At 37.4% G+C, this 19,169-nt stretch overlaps 1 protein-coding gene across 1 annotated transcript in view; it reads left to right on the forward strand.

Annotated features, from left to right (window-relative positions):
- NEB (nebulin) overlaps nt 1-19,169 on the forward strand; it is a 253,510-nt gene that overhangs the window by 86,970 nt on the left and 147,371 nt on the right. The window contains exons 27-33 of the mRNA XM_029224606.1: nt 3,606-3,803; nt 5,817-5,924; nt 8,242-8,340; nt 9,108-9,212; nt 9,300-9,407; nt 10,888-11,199; nt 11,305-11,511. Of these exons, the coding sequence (XP_029080439.1) occupies nt 3,606-3,803; nt 5,817-5,924; nt 8,242-8,340; nt 9,108-9,212; nt 9,300-9,407; nt 10,888-11,199; nt 11,305-11,511 (1,137 nt within the window). The remainder of the gene's footprint in view (nt 1-3,605; nt 3,804-5,816; nt 5,925-8,241; nt 8,341-9,107; nt 9,213-9,299; nt 9,408-10,887; nt 11,200-11,304; nt 11,512-19,169) is intronic.

Here is a 19,169-nt window from a genome sequence, read left to right on the forward strand (position 1 = left end):
GTGTTCTAATTTCATTCTTTTACATGTAGCTGTCCAGTTTTCCCAGCACCACTTATTGAAGAGACTGTCTTTTCTCCATTGTATATCTTTGCCTCCTTTGTCATAGATTAGTTGACCATAGGTGCGTGGGTTTATCTCTGGGCTTTCTATCTTGTTCCATTGATCTATGTTTCTGCTTTTGTGCCAGTACCATATTGCCTTGATTACTGTAGCTTTGTAGTATAGTCTGAAGTCAGGGAGTCTGATTCCTCCAGCTCTGTTTTTTTCCCTCAAGACTGCTTTGGCTATTCGGGGTCTTTTGTGTCTCCACACAAATTTTAAGATGATTTGCTCTAGCTCTGTAAAAAATGCCATAGGTAATTTGATAGGGATTGCATTGAATCTGTAGATTGCTTTGGGTAGTATAGTCATTTTCACAATATTTGTTCTTCCAATCCAAGAACATGGTATATCTCTCCATCTGTTGGTATCATCTTTAATTTCTTTCATCAATGTCTTATAGTTTTCTGCATACAGGCCTTTTGTCTCCCTAGGTCAGTTTATTCCTAGGTATTTTATTCTTTTTGTTGCAGTGGTAAATGGGAGTGTAAAATAGGAATAAATTTAACAAAGGGGGTAAAATACCAGTACTCTGAAAACTATAAGACATTGATGAAGAAAATTGAAGGTGATACAAAACAATGGAAAGATATCCCATTCTTATGGATTAGAAGAATTAATGTTGTTAAAATGCCCATACAACCCAAAGAAATCTACAGATGTTATGCAATCCATACCAAAATACCCATAACATTTTTCACAGAACTAGAACAAATAATTCTAAAACTTATATGGAACCACAGTAGATCCTGAATAGCCAAACCAATCTTGAAAGAACAAAGCTGGAGGTATTATGCTTCCAAACTTCAGACTGTATTACAAAGCTACAGAAATCAATACAGCATGGTCCTGTACAAAATCAGACACAGAGATCAGTGGAACAGAATAGAGAGCCCAGAAATAAACTCACGCACCTATGGTCAATTAAACTATGACAAAGGAGGCAAGAATATACAATGGAGAAAAGACAGTGTCTTCAATAAGTGGTGCTGGGAAAACTGGACAGCTACATGTAAAAGAATGAAATAGAACATATTTGCAAATGATATGGCCAAGAAGGGGTTAACATCCAGACTATATAAATGGCTCGTGCAGCTCAGTATCAGGAAAGCAAACAATCAAAAAAAAAAACAAAAAAGAAAATGGGCAGAAGACTTGAATAGACATTTTTCCAAAGAAGGCATACAGGTGGCTGACAGTCTCATGAAAAGATGCTCAGCATTGCTAATTATTAGAGAAATACAAATCAAAACAACAATGAGATATCACCTCATACCTGTCAGAATGGCTATCATCCAAAAGTCTACCAATAGCAAATGTTGGCAAGGATGTAGAGAAAAGGGAACCCTCCTACACTGTTGGTGGGTGTGTAAATTGGTGCAGCCACTATGGAAAACAGTATGGAGGTTCCTTAAAAAACTAAAAATAGAGCTACCATATGATCCAGTAGTTCCACTCCTGGGCATATATCCAGAAAAGACAAAAACACTAGTTCAAAAAGATACATGTACCCCAGTATTCATAGCAGCATTATTTACAATAGCCAAGATATGGAAGCAACCTAAGCATCCATCAACAGATAAATGGATAAAGAATATGTGGTATATATATACAATCGAGTATCACTCAGCCATAAAGGAGTGAAATTCTGCCATTTGCAGCAGTGTGGATGTACCTAGAGAATATTATGCTTGTAAAATAAGTCAGACGGAGAGAGACAAGTACTGTATGATATGTGGAATCTAAAAAATAAAACAAATGAACATATATAACAGAACAGAGACAGACACAGATATAGAAACAAACTTGAATTGATAGTTACCAGTAGGGAGAGGGAAGGAGAGAGAGGCAAGATAGGGGTATGGGATTAAGAGACACAAACTGTTATGCATAAAATAGATAAGCAATTAGGTTATATTGTACAGCACAGGGAATTATAGCCATTATCTTGTAATAACTTTTAATGGAGCATAATCTGTAAAAACACTGAATTACTGTGCTGTCTACCTGAAACTAATATTGTAAATCAACTATACTTCAATAAAAAAATAAATCAGTAGGGAATTCCCTGGTGGTCCAGTGGTTAAGACTCTGCGCTTCCACTGCAGGGGGGCACAGGTTCCATCTCTGGCTGGGGAACTGGGATCCCACAGGCCACACGGTGGGACCAAATAAATTAATAGATAAAAATAAAAATAAAGCCATTTGGAGCTTTGACAACCTTTTATATGTGCAGCATGTGTGAGCTTATCTGAACTTGAACAAAAGGGTCAAAACAATTTAGTCAAAAACACTTCCACACACCAACTGCTATTGCAACATTGCTTTATCCGTTTATTTCTAATAAAGACAAACTGTCTTTATTTTTTTCAGTGTTCTTGCATGCCATCATAAAGTTTCCATATTTTATTTTCATAAACCAGGGCCTAGATTTTACAATTAAGAGAGGAATTTATTCTGTGAAACTGACTACCCATGATGTTTTAGAAGGAAGACTATATTCCCTAAGAAAGTTAAAAGATTGGATTATTTGTAAAAGGAATTTCTGCAGGAGATTTATAAGGCACATCTATACTTGCTAGCTTGGATCACTGTCTTTAGAGCTTATGTGATTATAGGGAGATATAATAGGTTTAGAATCTTCCTAAAGGAAAAATTCTGGGTCAGAATTTTTCTCTCTTTTAAGGTAATTGGTGAGCAGACGTGATGAACCTGGGACTTTGACCTAATTAACACCCTGTCTAACCATTCCAGAAAACCAACCGATGAAAGTGCCTTCTGAGGCCAGTCAGGACATTTGGTTTATGAGAACACTGTACATAAGGGCCAAGGTTACTTCAGTGGGTCAGTTTCATAAATTTTTCTCCTCTGAGGTCTTATAACTGCTGAAATCTGAAACTTCTTTTAAATTGTTACCAAAATTAAACTTAGTATGGAAAAACCTCTGGGGTTCTCAGTGGGGCTTATCTGTTGTCCAAAGTAGAATAGTCAGGTTGAAAAATCAGTAACTATTCACTTAAAGATGACTTTAGAAAAGTCAAGAAGTCAAGTGTACAGCTCTGTTTATGAAGTAGTCATTTTATAAAATCAGAAGTATGAAATGATTGTCAAATGATTTTTGACAATTTAAAAAATACTTCTTTAATGGAAGACTCTTCCAAGGTTAGATTACCTTAGCAGAAATCATGCTTGCTAGTGGTCCTTGAAAAACCCTGTTTTAAAATAAAATAATAGCTGGCTGAATCAGAAGCTGTGGCCCATTCCTACTGTCTGACAGTTCCTCTTTGATCTAAACAAAGATTTGAGAAGATCTGTCCATGCATCTGCCCATGATTTTGGGAGGGGCGGTTTCAATGATGTGAAACATATGATCAAATTTTAGGAAAAAATAACGAACTAGAAGGAAAAAATCTCTATCTTGTATTTGTTGTTTATGAGAGATCTCTGTGCTTTTCTGGAAATCCATTGAAGATTTGTGCTAATAAATGGTAATTTCCTATTCACAGCATGAATATCGTAAAAACTATGAAAAGTCAAAAACTATCTACACGGCACCTCTTGATATGCTCCAAGTGACTCAAGCTAAGAAATCTCAGGCAATTGCCAGTGATGTAGACTATAAGCACCTCTTACACAATTACAGCTACCCGCCGGACAGCATTCACATGGACCTTGCCAAGAAGGCTTATGCACTGCAGAGTGATGTGAGTAACCAGATTTTCTCTATTCCCTCTTTTTAAGGTAGAAACTGAAAAGGATTTCTAAGTTGAGTGATTTTTTGGCAATTCTCAGAAGTATCTGCATTGTCTTCTGTATGTAGCAAGTATGTAATGGGAAAATGATCCTTGGGATTCTATGAGAGCACACCCCTCAGAGTTAGAGAGGCCTGGGTCTGGCAAAAGCACCCCATCACAGTTTCCTTTTGGGAAAGTGATCAACCTTGCTGAGTTTAGAGTCCTCCTGCAAAATTGGAATAATACAAAAGAATTGTTTTCATTATTTAGATGCATTCAAAATACTCTTAGCATGGTGCTGGGCCCTGGTGAATTCTCAGTAAACATTCACTATTATCATCATCACCATTATCATAATTATCACATTCATCATTATCAATAATTTTTTGTATAGATTGCTATCTTGTCTGAAAATAGAATATATTATTTATAGCATTACTTTTTATAATAGCTGGGTTTTTTTCCTGCAGATCAAAACTTCTTTAGGCAAATTAATTTGTCTGAGCTATACAATTGAATACTTTATCCTAACAATTCTATTTTTTTAATGGTAAAATAGACATAACATAATATTTGCCATCTTTACCAGTTTTGATTGTACAGTTCAGCAGCAGTTACATTCCCATTGTTGTGCAACCAATCTCCAGAACTTTTTCGTCTTGCAAAAATGCAACTCTCTGCACATTAAACAGCTCCCCATTTCCTCTTCCCCTCAGTCCCTGTCAACCACCCTTCTACTTTCCGTCTCTGTGAGTTGGACTACTCTAAAGACCTCGTATCAATGGAATTAATGCAATGCTTGTCCTTTTGTGCCTGGTTTATTTCACTTAGCATAATGTCCTCAAGGTTCATCCATGTTATAGCATGTGTCAGAATTTTCTTCCTTTTTGAGGCTGAATTCTATTCCATTCTATGTGTATACATTTGGGTTATCCATTCATCTGTCAGTGAACATTTGGGCCGCTTCCACCTTCTGGCTATTGTGACGAATGCCACAATGAACATGGATGTATGAATATCTTCAAGATCCTGCTTTCAATTCTTTCGAGTATATACCCAGAAGTAGAATTTCTGGATGATTTGGTAGTTCTATTTTTAATTTTTTGAGGAATCGCTGTACTTTTTCCCATAGCAGCTGCACAATTTTACATTCTTATCACTAAAAATTCTATTTTATGCATTATTATCTTATTTGTTTCATTTTGTTATGTTTCTTCCTCCCAAATAGATCATAGGTTTTTCAAAGGCAGGAACCAATGGTTTCTTGATTTTTCATTCCAGTTAGAAGGCCCACACTAAAGAACAATCATCTGAATTTTATATCTAGAGTACATGTTTTAGGTATCACCTATAGCCAGACAACAGGAGTAGGTCATTATTTTAATAGCATCAAGTAACTGTCTCCCAGATAGGTCCAATTCCAAATGATAACTGCTCTCCATAAGCAAATTATTGAATACAACTATATTAAAGTGTGTTGTTAGCCAATGTAGAAACACTCCTAAGTTTACAATTACACATGAAGGGCAATATGTGTAAACACTTAATACAAATAACTACTATCAAGTCTTATCAGAAAATGAGTAAAATGATCCACCTTCAATATGGCCTTCAGTTATAATCTGACCATAGAAACATAATACATAATATGTTCTAGTGAGCAAACATCTCACGTTTGATGATCTAAATATAACAATTTCATTTATTCTTTGAAATACAGCTTTGATTTTAGCAGATTGGAATTATAATTCCACATACTTTGGAAATAAGGGTGAAGTAGAACATATGCCAACTAGAAAGAACAGTGCAAACCTAAGGGCTGTTAAAATCTCTCCCCAAGGAAATGTTTAAAATAACCTCAACGTATGGAATAAGGAAACTGGTCAGAAAACTTAAAAGCATTATTTTGGGGAAAATGTTAATGATTTTACGAAGAAGGATGATGCTGAGAAAAGAAATGTAATCTTTCTCTTGGTGTTTTAGGTCCAATACAAAGCTGACTACAATAGCTGGATGAAAGGTTGCGGCTGGGTACCTTTTGGGTCCTTAGAAATAGAAAAGGCAAAGCGAGCTTCAGACATTCTGAATGAGGTAAAGCCATCATATCTCTGTGTGTCACAGAGATAGATTTGTGAATGTGACATGGTAAAACTTCCCAAACCATGGGAAATGCCTCCTTTACCACTTCATTTTCTAGTATTGTTGCTGAGGAAAAAAACCCCAACTTATCATGTGCATGAATTATCTCGGTAGATAATCATACCTCTTCACATCACCAAAGTCGTTTACGTTAACCACTCATGACAGAAATATTTTTAACAGCTTTATCGAGGTATAGTTTGCATACCACAAAAATTCACATATTTTAAGTGTACCCCTTGACAAGTTTTAATAAATCCATATAGTTGCATAGCCATCCCCACAATTGAATTTTTTTTAACTGGTAAATGCATCTTTATTTTTCAGAAGCAAGATAGAAAATGAGTAGTATATTATGAAATACACAATATAGGAGTGAAATCAGCATGGTCTAGGGAGGTTGGACTGCAAGCTCTGTTAGGTCGTTGGATGCAGTTGGTATCAAGAGGTTAGGTCAAGGTTGCTTCAACTTTGGCCTTGGGTTTCATGAGATCCCCCTACTAGTTAGGAATGGTTTTAGCAGCAAGAAAAAGAGAATACTTGAAGTTATGGAGGCTACTCAAATACTTTGTCTTCAAAATAGTCAGGAGGGGGTTGGCTGCTGGCGTAGATTCAGGGGCTCAGTGATATCAGACCCACAATTGAATTTTTTTTTTTTTTTTTTTTTTTGCGGTACGCGGGCCTCTCACTGTTGTGGCCTCTCCCGTTGCGAAGCACAGGCTCCAGACGCGCAGGCTCAGCAGCCATGGCTCACGGGCCCGGCCATGGCTCACGGGCCCAGCCGCTCTGCGGCATGTGGGATCTTCCCAGACCGGGGCACGAACCCGTGTCCCCTGCATCGGCAGGCAGACTCTCAACCACTGTGCCACCAGGGAAGCCCCACAATTGAATTTTAAGATGCTGCTAGCACCCCAAAAAGTTCCCACTCCCATTTTCAACCCCAGACAACCACCGATCTGCTTTCTGCCTCGATAATTTTGCCTTTTCTAGAAATTTCTTTTGTATCAGTATCAGACATATGTCTCAATGTTTTTGAGGTTCGTCCATATCTCTACATGTGTCTGTAATATTTTCCTTTTTATTAGTGAGAGTAGTATTCCTTTGCACGGCTATATCACACTTTGATTGTCCAGTTAGTGGGCATGTGGACTTTTTCCAATATTTGGCAATTGTGAATTATGCATATAATGACTATTATAGAAATTTTCTTTGAAGTATTATTTTACCTTATGCTATATTCTTGATGACTTTGAAGTAGTATATATGTTGTTATTCAGTCTAAGAAGAAACAAAGATGATCTTGGGGCTCTTAAAGCAGTCCCTTCTCTGACAGCAATTGAACATTCCCCCTGCTGTCAGGTGAATCCGTCATCCAGGAAGTTAGACCACATAAAGAAGGGTCAGAGGTGCTAAGTGAGGGTTGTCTTCCACACCCAAGTTTTTGTTGTTCTTATTGTTTTGTACGTCTGTTTGTTTTTGGTGAAAACCACTTTATCTACTCGAGATCTTTCAGAAAAAATTCTGGGTTAGTGGTTTTCAGAAGTCTGAAGTTGAAAGAGGGATGCTACTATATACACAAAAGTGGGATGTATAGTATGAAAAAATGAAGAGAACTAGGAGAAAAATATAGGAATAAGGGTAGCTAGATGTTGCCAGCTCCCAACTGAGACATCTTCCCCATGGCCCCTCTCCTGTGTCTCCTCAGCACTTTAGTGATAACTTATGTACTAACCACATTAAGGCTTGCAAAGCAAAAGTCCTCCTTTTCTTATTAGTAATCCATAGCTATTGCCCTAGTTCCTCAATTCCTCCTCCCTCAACTGGAAAACTTCAGTTGCTGATGGAGTGACAAGGAAAATGACATTCCTGGGAGCTTGTTTAGTGTCATGTAAAGATACTCCAAAGATACTCCATACTCTTGCATGCTTTCCTGTTAATCCTTTAGAAAACTTTGTGATGTTTCGAGATTCTGCTGAGCTTTCACAGTGCCTTCTTTCACATCATAAGCAAGAAATTAAGAGAATAAAGTCATTCCTGAAAGTTGTATTGGTCTGTACTGCCCCAAACAATCCAAAATTAAAACAATTTCTTTAAATGTTGGTTTTTGTATTGTATTCATTTTTTCACCCAAGCCAGCAAAGAATCAAATATTTTTACATTTTAAAATCAGGAAAATTTCTTGTCCCTCCAAAATAAATTTAAAGTTATTTTAATTTATTAGCCTTTGGTGAAAGTATTATTATCTTTCTCTTTTTAATTTGTCAAACAGAAAAAATATCGCCAACATCCAGATACTCTCAAGTTTACTTCGATTGAAGATGCTCCAATTATAGTACAGTCTAAGATTAACCAGGCCCAGAGGAGTGATGTAAGTGTTAATTCTCTCTGTATTTAAATGTTAACTAATACAAATACATTTGTATTCTAAATGTAATGATCACCTCTACTTATTAGGCAATCTAAAGAGACTCAGTTATATAAGCAACTGTATAATTCCCCAGGTTTTCATTAAAAAAGCACACCTAATTCATATCTTTAGAGGATTATACATATTTCAGTGATTGGACATTGCTCTCGAAGGAAAAGGTAAGAGGGGCTTCTCTTGATAACCAGAAACACAAGCCTATTTCTAGGAAAGATCAGGAAGGTGATTATAGATACTACATCATATGAAAGTGTTATATTTAAAGTCAGAGGTAAGACAAAAATCATGCTTAGTAAAAACTACCCCTAAATCCCTTTAGTCACCCACTGCCCACAAAATATAACATAGATAGTTGGTAAATCCCACCCTATTAACTTTTCCTATGCTCAGGAAAGTGTCTACAGGTTAACTTTGTCTTTGGGTCACTTTCCTGAGCTCTTAGGTAGGTCCCCCTACCTTAGCCTGGAGGTTCTTAGCACATACCAAGGGACTTTTGCCAAGGCTAACAGGCACTAAGATCAGACCCTGTTCAATTGCATAGGAGATCTTAAATGCCTACAAATATTTTCCGGGGAATGTGGGGAAGGCACAGAGAGTGTCTTTCATTAAAAAAACTCCTCTGTGCAATGTGATCTGCTCCAAAATTATTCTCTTGTGCCATTAAACACTTTCCCCTACTTTGTTTGTTTATGCATTTTTTTCTCTTCCAGATTGCCTACAAAGTCAAAGGGGAGGAAATTATTCACAAGTACAGTCTGCCGGCGGACGTGCCCCAGTTCATTCAGGCTAAAGTCAACGCCTACAATATCAGTGAGGTGTGCATGTGGGCTCAGCCGCTCACTGAGGGTTAAGCCTTTTCTACACGTGGTCTGAGTTATCTTCAAATGACATTTTTCTTTCAGAATATGTACAAAGCAGACTTGAAAGACCTGAGCAAGAAGGGATACGACCTGAGAAACGATGCGATCCCCATCAAAGCTGCCAAAGTTGCCAGGCAGGCAGCGAGTGACGTAAGTCCAGCTGGTGGTTACCTGTGTGTAACCAGAAAATGGGGGCAGGTGGGCTTCTTATCCAAGTCTCCACGTCTGCTGTCCCTGACTGGAAGCAAGCCAGGCTGAAACTATTTAGAGAAGAAAGTTCCCTAAACAGATCTGAATTTTCTTGGGGGTAAGGATTTGTAAAACCTTAACCAATCTGTTCTAATCAAGCCCCCTAATTTAAAATTCTCATCTATATTTCTGCACAAATTCACATTATTTCTCTTATAGAAATAAAGAAGTTACCTGCTATTTACATCATAATAACCTCCTGATGGTAAACCTTTATCTCAAAACTTGCTTAATTTCTATGAATTCCCTCTTTGCCTTACCTCTCTTTTCATTTCATTGCTTCTACAGACTGATGAATGGGCTTCAAGTGTCAGAGCCCCTAAGAGTCAGTCATTAGGTTGCATTAAAGTGAAGACTTTTGTTTCTTTTCCTATCTTACTTCAACTCAGATGTCAACTGAAGTCACTTTGCTCTTTGAGATTTAAATAAAATGGACTCAAGCCCCCTCCTGCTGTCCTGCAGGAAGTGGGATTCCCTCCCCATGATTGCTGCATTCTCTGAGGTTTTTGCTTTTCTGATCACCTCTGGCTCCTGGTTTGCACATGATGGTTTTGCTCTGGCTCACCTGGGCTCTCCTCCCCTAGATTTATTCTCTTTCTGCTCTGCATGATCCAGAGATGGAACTCAGCCCCTTCTTTTTGGTTTCCCTCCAAATCCCAAGTACAACTTTAATGATTATTTGAAACGGAGTTGTCACTGCAGCAATGTAAATACATTAAGGCTGAATAATGAATGTCCATGTCCTAAAAGCCCTGCTCCAGAATTTCTCACTGATCCCCTTTCTATGTGGGTGATCTCCTCCAGCCACCCCACCCCAGCATACACATAAACCTTTCCTCACATCTCTGCTACTCCGTTTCCTGGGGTTCTTCCCAAGTCTCCTCAAGGACACTTAATTCTCCCCACTTTATTATTCGGAACCAATTAGTGTTACACACTACTGGTTCTGGGTCTCCCTTTGAATATCCAAAGATTCATTAAAATTGTACTATTACTACTACTAGTATAACTCTATTATTAAAATAGCCAGCTATTTGGCTTTAGAAGCACAGTATAATTGGTAGAGTTTGTGAAATATTTATCTTTTCATTTGTCTCTATCACTAAGTGGAACAGAACTTATTTTACTTTGTCACTGATATAAATTATAGTAACGTCCCCCAACCTCCCTTGGGTGGCAGAAGCAACCACAGACAACCAAATGGGCTCTAAATAACATTTTAATTTTAACAGGCTACATTTCATATATATACAAGCAAATATCAAATTGCTTCGTTATTGAAATAATTTCTGGGAAGCTCAGTTGCTCAAATCATGGTCTCATTGTTCAGTAAAACCTTCATAACTACATTAAAAAATATGCCTACCTTTGTTTCCAACAGGTTCACTACAAAAAAGATTATGAAAAAGCCAAAGGGAAAATGGTTGGCTTCCAGAGTCTCCAAGATGATCCTAAACTGGTTCATTATATGAATGTGGCCAAGATACAATCGGACCGGGAGTATAAAAAAGACTATGAGAAGACAAAGACCAAATACAACACACCCCATGATATGTTCAACGTTGTGGCAGCTAAGAAAGCTCAGGATGTTGCCAGCAATGTCAACTATAAGCATTTGCTTCATCACTACACCTACCTGCCTGATGCCATGGACCTGGAATTGTCGAAAAACATGATGCACATACAGAGCAATGTAAGTGACATTTACTCCACAAGACAGTCCCCCTCTAAGGAGGGAGCCTGCGTGAGAGAACCCACTGCCTGGGGCACTCACTTCTCTCTTCTCTCTTTGGTGTAGAACGTCTATAAGGAAGACTACAACACCTGGATGAAAGGCATAGGCTGGATACCTATTGGCAGTCTGGAGGTAGAAAATGTTAAAAAGGCAGGTAATGCCCTGAATGAAAAGAAGTACAGGCAACATCCAGACACCCTCAAATTTACCAGCATCGTGGACTCCCCAGTTATGGTCCAGGCAAAACAGAACACAAAGCAAGTCAGTGATGTGAGTACAACAAAACAGAGGGTGCAAAAGGATGGAGGGCGGCTTCAAAAGATGAGCTCATCATTTTTATTCTCTGAGCCTGATATCTTTTCCTTTTAAAATTATTATTTTATTTCATTTAAAAATAATAATTACAATTATTTTTAGTTTGGGCACTAACATTTTCTTTTTTTTTTTTTTTATATCTTGCTTTTTACCTTCCTTTTAAAAATGTCTTCCTTTTTAACTGCCTATAAATACTGTGTTATTGGATAAAGTATTTGAGAAAGTGCAAAAAGTTCTACCCTAGAACGACACACACACAAACAAAACTTAAGCTTAAATCCCATACACGTTATTGTGGCAAATGCATCATATTCAATTCTATATTAAGTTGTTCATATTTGCTTTTCATATATAAAATATTAGTACAGGGAAATAATACACATGAGTAGATGATTTCTCTCCTCAGAATTCATCATATACAATTATTATAGGTACTTTTCTTTATTTATGTCATGGAGGAGATTAGTGTATTGTTTGCCTGCCTGTCCATGAGGAATGTATATGCTCTGGCTAAAGACAGCTCTCAAGGAAAAGTTGTATGAAAGAGCTAAAGGGACATCAAAAAACATTCATTCATTAATTCATTGAATGAGTGTTTTTGAACACCTTCCATGTGCCAGGCACTATATTATGTGCTGATGGTATAAAGATGAAACAGACGAGGATGAATGGGATACAGGACAAGAGTATAAGACAAAGGCATGGATAGAAACAGCATCATCATATGGAGAGACGAATGCTACAGGAGAGGCATGTGCTAAGTAAGTATAAGAGTAGAGGGTAACGGCCTGCCAGAGCTTCCCTGGCAAATAAGGGAAGGCTGCATTACTGGCAAAAGGAAAAACATAATGACAGTCAAAAAGTAATGAATGGAAGGACAGTGAAGGATGAAGGATTTAGGATTGTAATCCTTCAAGACCTGATTATTGAGGGTCTTGAATGTTAATTTATACTCTGGACATTATGGGGTAGGTAACAGGAAGTACTGAAGATTTTTAATCCATGGAGTTGCATTATCAGGTCTGTGTCTTAAAAGATAATTGGCAAAAAAATGCAGAGAATATATTGGAAAGGGGAGAGATTGAAGGCAAGGAGGTGAATTAGAAAGCTGCTACAGAAATTCAACAGAAACCTTATTTGGACCTAACTCAGGCAATAGCAGTGGGAAAGGAGATGTTTAGAAGGTAAAATTAACGAGATTCTCTGAATGCTTAGATGTGGTTTCTAAAGGCAGTGAGGAAGTGAAGATAGCTCTTGGATTCCTAAAAGAAATTATTTAGTATTTGGAGATTCATTTAGATATCAGCCATTTCAGATTTTACTTGTGATACGTGCATACCAGTTTACATATGGTATTCCACACAGACATGCCTGGGAAATGGAGGTATAGATGATAAATGACAATCAAGAGATTAAAAATCTACTTGGGATTCTGATTGTGTTTTAGTTTTAGAAACTGAGCAATTTCTTTCTTTTTCATTACCAAGAGGAGGATACAGTATGGTTTCTACCCCATGCACTTTGGTGTCTTTCAGACATCTTTAAAATGGCAAAATAGGGTAAATGTGAAGTGGTAAACCTCTTGCGTAGGCTGGATTTACATATAATCACCTTTATATCATGAGGAAATTATTATGTGCTTTTACTGATACAATTATAATTGGAAAGTTTTTAGGGGAATTGAAAGACTCATTCTAACTACCTCTTTCTCTCTAAGAATAAAAAACCAAAAAATAAAAATAAAACCAAGACTTTAAGAACTATTAATTCCACTAGCAAAAATGACCTTTTCTGGCTTTAGTGAATTCTGTTATCCATTTTAGGGTTTCACATTTGAACTCAGTTTTTATTCATCTCTGGCAAGCAAAGATTTCTATTTTCTTAGGATTTTTTTCTCTCTATTTTAATACAGAGTTTTTGGGTCTTCCTTAATGAGATTCTTGAGTTTCTTAAAATAGGAAGATGGCTTTGATAATTTTTTTTTTTTTGCCGTACGCGGGCCTCTCACTGTTGTGGCCTCTCCCGTTGCGGAGCACAGGCTCCGGACGCGCAGGCTCAGCGGCCATGGCTCACTCTGCAGCATGTGGGATCTTCCCGGATCGGGGCACGAACCCGCGTCCCCTGCATCGGCAGGCGGACTCTCAACCACTGCGCCACCAGGGAAGCCCGGCTTTGATAATTTTAAGTAATAGAAATTGTGGGGGATTATGCTAGGAATAACTTCTTTAAGCGTGTAATTAATGTATTTTCCTTTTTGTACCATCCATAATGCATTTTTCTTTTAACATCTTCATTGGAGTATAATTGCTTTACAATGGTGTGTTAGTTCCTGCTTTACAACAAAATGAATCAGTTATATATATACATATGTTCCCATATCTCTTCCCGCTTGCATCTCCCTCCCTCCCACCCTCCCTATCCCACCCCTCCAGGCGGTCACAAAGCACCAAGCTGATCTCCCTGTGCTATGCGGCTGCTTCCCACTAGCTATCTACCTTACGTTTGGTAGTGTATATATGTCCATGCCTCTCTCTCGCTTTGTCACAGCTTACCCTTCCCCCTCCCCATATCCTCAAGTCCATTCTCTAATAGGTCTGTGTCTTTATTCCTGTTTTACCCCTAGGTTCTTCATGACATTTTTTCCCCTAAAATTCCATATATACGTGTTAGCATACGGTATTTGTCTCTCTCTTTCTGACTTACTTCACTCTGTATGACAGACTCTAGGTCTATCCACCTCATTACAAGTAGCTCAATTTCGTTTCTTTTTATGGCTGAGTAATATTCCATTGTATATATGTGCCACATCTTCTTTATCCATTCATCCGATGATGGACACTTAGATTGTTTCCATCTCCGGGCTATTGTAAATAGAGCTGCAATGAACATTTTGGTACATGACTCTTTTTGAATTACGGTTTTCGCAGGGTATATGCCCAGTAGTGGGATTGCTGGGTCATATGGTAGTTCTATTTGTAGTTTTTTAAGGAACCTCCATGCTGTTCTCCACAGTGGCTGTATCAATTTACATTCCCACCAACAGTACAAGAGGGTTCCCTTTTCTCCACACCATCTCCAGCATTTATTGTTTCTAGATTTTTTGATGATGGCCCTTCTGACTGGTGTGAGATGATATCTCATTGTAGTTTTGATTTGCATTTCTCTAATGATTAGTGATGTTGAGCATTCTTTCATGTGTTTGTTGGCAGTCTGTATATCTTCTTTGGAGAAATGTCTATTTAGGTCTTCTGCCCATTTTTGGATTGGGTTGTTTGTTTTTTTGTTATTAAGTTGCATGAGCTGCTAATAAATTTTGGAGATTAATCCTTTGTTAGTTGCTTCATTTGCAAATATTTTCTCCCATTCTGAGGGTTGTCTTTTGGTCTTGTTTATGCTTTCCTTTGCTGTGCAAAAGCTTTGAAGTTTCATTATGTCCCATTTGTTTATTTTTGTTTTTAATTTCCATTTCTCAAGGAGGTGGGTCAAAAAAGACCTTGCTGTGATTTATGTCATAGAGTATCCTGCCTATGTTTTCCTCTAAGAATTTGATAGTTTCTGGCCTTACATTTAGGTCTTTAATCCATTTTGAGTTTATTTTTGTGTATGGTGTTAGGGAGTGATCTAATTTCATACTTTTACATGTACCTGTCCAGTTTTCCCAGCACCACTTATTGAAGAGGCTGTCCTTTCTCCACTGTACATTCCTGCCTCCTTTATCAAAGATAAGGTGACCATATGTGCGTGGGTTTATCTCTGGGCTTTCTATCTGGTTCCATTGATCTATCTTTCTGTTTTTGTGCGAGTACCATACTGTCTTGATTACTGTAGCTTTGTAGTATAGTCTGAAGTCAGGGAGCCTGATTCCTCCAGCTCCTTTTTTCGTTCTCAAGATTGCTTTGGCTATTCGGGGTCTTTTGTGTTTCCATACAAATTGTGAAATTTTTTGCTCTAGCTCTGTAAAAAATGCCATAGGTAATTTGATAGGGATTGCATTGAATCTGTTGATTGCTTTGGGTAGTAGAGTCATTTTCACAATGTTGATTCTTCCAATCCAAGAACATGGTATATCTCTCCATCTATTTGTATCATCTTTAATTTCTTTCATCAGTGTCTTATAATTTTCTGCATACAGGTCTTTTGTCTCCTTAGGTAGGTTTATTCCTAGATATTTTATTCTTCTTCTTGCAATGGTAAATGGGAGTGTTTTCTTGATTTCACTTTCAGATTTTTCATCATTAGTGTATAGGAATGCCAGAGATTTCTGTGCATTAATTTTGTATCCTGCTACTTTCCCAAATTCATTGATTAGCTCTAGTAGTTTTCTGGTAGCATCTTTAGGATTCTCTATGTGTAGTATCATGTCATCTGCAAATAGTGACAGCTTTACTTCTTCTTTTCTGATTTGGATTCCTTTTATTTCCTTTTCTTCTCTGATTGCTGTGGCTAAAACTTCAAAAACTATGTTGAATAAGAGTGGTGAGAGTGGGCAAACTTGTCTTTTTCCTGATCTTAGTGGAAATGCTTTCAGTTTTTCACCATTGAGGATGATGTTGGCTGTGGGTTTGTCATATATGGCCTTTATTATGTTGAGGAAAGTTCCCTCTATGCCTACTTTCTGCAGGGTTTTTATCATAAATGGGTGTTGAATTTTGTCGAAAGCCTTCTCTGCATCTATTGAGATGATCATATGGTTTTTCTCCTTCAGTTTGTTAATATGGTGTATCACGTTGATTGATTTGCGTATATTGAAGAATCCTTGCATTCCTGGTATAAACCCCACTTGATCATGGTTTATGATCCTTTGAATGTGCTGTTGCATTCTGTTTGCTAGTATTTTGTTGAGGATTTTTGCATCTATGTTCATCAGTGATATTGGCCTGTAGTTTTCTTTCTTTGTGACATCCTTGTCTGGTTTTGGTATCAGGGTGATGGTGGCCTTGTAGAATGAGTTTGGGAGTGTTCCTCCCTCTGCTATACTTTGGAAGAGTTTGAGAAGGATAGGTGTTAGCTCTTCTCTAAATGTTTGATAGAATTCACCTGTGAAGCCATCTGGTCCTGGGCTTTTGTTTGTTGGAAGATTTTTAATCACAGTTTCAATTTCAGTGCTTGTGATTGGTCTGTTCATATTTTCTATTTCTTCCTGATTCAGTCTTGGCAGGTGTGCCTTTCTAAGAATTTGTCCATTTCTTCCTGGTTGTCCATTTTATTGGCATAGAGTTGCTTGTAGTAATCTCTCATGATCTTTTGTATTTCTGCAGTGTCAGTTGTTACTTCTCCTTTTTCATTTCTAATTCTATTGATTTGAGTCTTCTCCCTTTTTTTCTTGATGAGTCTGGCTAATGGTTCATCAATTTTGTTTATCTTCTCAAAGAACCAGCTTTTAGTTTTATTGATCTTTGCTATCGTTTCCTTCATTTCTTTTTCATTTATTTCTGATCTGATCTTTATGATTTCTTTCCTTCTGCTAACTTTGGGGTTTTTTTGTTCTTCTTTCTCTAATTGCTTTAGGTGCAAGGTTAGGTTGTTTATTCAAGATGTTTCCTGTTTTGAAAGGTAGGATTGTATTGCTATAAACTTCCCTCTTAGAACTGCTTTTGCTGCATCCCATAGATTTTGGGTCATCGTGTCTCCATTGTCATTTGTTTCTAGGTATTTTTTGATTTCCTCTTTGATTTCTTCAGTGATCACTTCGTTGTTAAGTAGTGTATTGTTTAGCCTCCATGTGTTTGTATTTTTTACAGATCTTTTCCTGTAATTGATATCTAGTCTCATAGTATTGTGGTTGGAAAAGATACTTGATACAATTTCAATTTTCTTAAATTTAGCAAGGCTTGATTTGTGACCCAAGATATGATCTATCCTGGAGAATGTTCCATGAGCACTAGAGAATAATGTGTATTCTGTTGTTTTTGGATGGAATGTCCTATAAATATCAATTAAGTCCATCTTGTTTAATGTATCATGTAAAGCTTGAGTTTCCTTAGTTATTTTCATTTTGGATGATCTGTCCATTGGTGAAAGTGGGGTGTTAAAGTCCCGTACTAGGAATGTGTTACTTTAGATTTCCCCTTTTATGGCTGTTAGTATTTGCCTTATTTATTGAGATGCTCCTATGTTGGGTGCATAAATACTTACAATTGTTATATCTTCTTCTTGGATTGATCCCTTGATCATTATGTAGTGTCCTTCTTTGTCTCTTCTAATAATCTTTATTTTAAAGTCTATTTTGTCTGATATGAGAATTGCTACTCCAGCTTTCTTTTGGTTTCCATTTGCATGAAATATCTTTTTCCATCCCCTTACTTTCAGTCTGTATGTGTCTCTAGGTCTGAAGTGGGTCTCTTGTAGACAGCAAATATATGGGTCTTGTTTTTGTATCCATTCAGCCAATCTGTGTTTTTTGGTGGGAGCATTTAGTCCATTTACATTTAAGGTAATTATCGATATGTATGTTCCTATTCCCATTTTCTCAATTGTTTTGGGTTCGTTATTGTAGGTCTTTTCCTTCTCTTGTGTTTCTTGCCTAGAGAAGTTCCTTTAGCAGTTGTTGTAGAGCTGGTTTGGTGGTGCTGAACTCTCTCAGCTTTTGCTTGTCTGTAAAGGTTTTAATTTCTCCATCAAATGTGAATGAGATCCTTGCTGGGTAGAGTAATCTTGGTTGCAGGATTTTCTCCTTCATCACTTTAAATATGTCCTGCCCATCCCTTCTGGCTTGCAGAGTTTCTGCTGAAAGATCAGCTGTTAACCTTATGGGGATTCCCTTGTGTGTTATTTGTTGTTTTTCCCTTGCTGCTTTTAATATGTTTTCTTTGTATTTAATTTTTGACAGTTTGATTAATATGTGTCTTGGCATGTTCCTCCTTGGATTTATCCTGTATGGGACTCTCTGTGCCTCCTGGACTTGATTACCTATTTTCTTTCCCATATTAGGGAAGTTTTCAACTATAATCTCTTCAAATATTTTCTCAGTCCCTTTCTTTTTCTCTTTTTCTTCTGGAAACCCTATAATTCGAATGTTGGTGCGTTTAATGTTGTACCAGAGGTCTCTGAGTCTGTCCTCAGTTCTTTTCATTCTTTTTTCTTTATTCTGCTCTGCAGTAGTTGTTTCCACTGTTTTATCTTCCAGGTCACTTATCTGTTCTTCTTCCTCAGTTATTCTGCTATTGATCCCATCTAGAGTATTTTTCATTTCATTTATTGTGTTGTTCATCATTGTTTGTTTCATCTTTAGTTCTTCTAGTTCCTTGTTAAATGTTTCTTACATTTTGTCTATTCTATTTCCAAGATTTTGGATCATCTTTACTATCATTATTCTGAATTCTTTTTCAGGTAAACTGCCTATTTCCTCTTCATTTGTTAGGTCTGGTGGGTTTTTATCTTGCTCCTTCATCTGCTGTGTGTTTTTCTGTCTTCTCATTTTGCTTATCTTACTGTGTTTGGGGTCTCCTTTTTTCAGGCTGCAGGTTCGTAGTTCCCGTTGTTTTTGGTGTCTGTCCCCAGTGGCTAAGGTTCGTTCAGTGGGTTGTGGAGGGGACTAGTGCCTGTGTTCTGGTGGATGAGGCTGGATCTTATCTTGCTGGTGGGCAGATCCACGTCTGGTGGTGTGTTTTGGG

This window comes from Monodon monoceros, unplaced genomic scaffold (genome assembly GCF_005190385.1).
Source record: "Monodon monoceros isolate NGI ecotype Baffin Bay Population unplaced genomic scaffold, NGI_Narwhal_1 Super_Scaffold_16, whole genome shotgun sequence".
NCBI lineage: Eukaryota > Metazoa > Chordata > Mammalia > Artiodactyla > Monodontidae > Monodon > Monodon monoceros.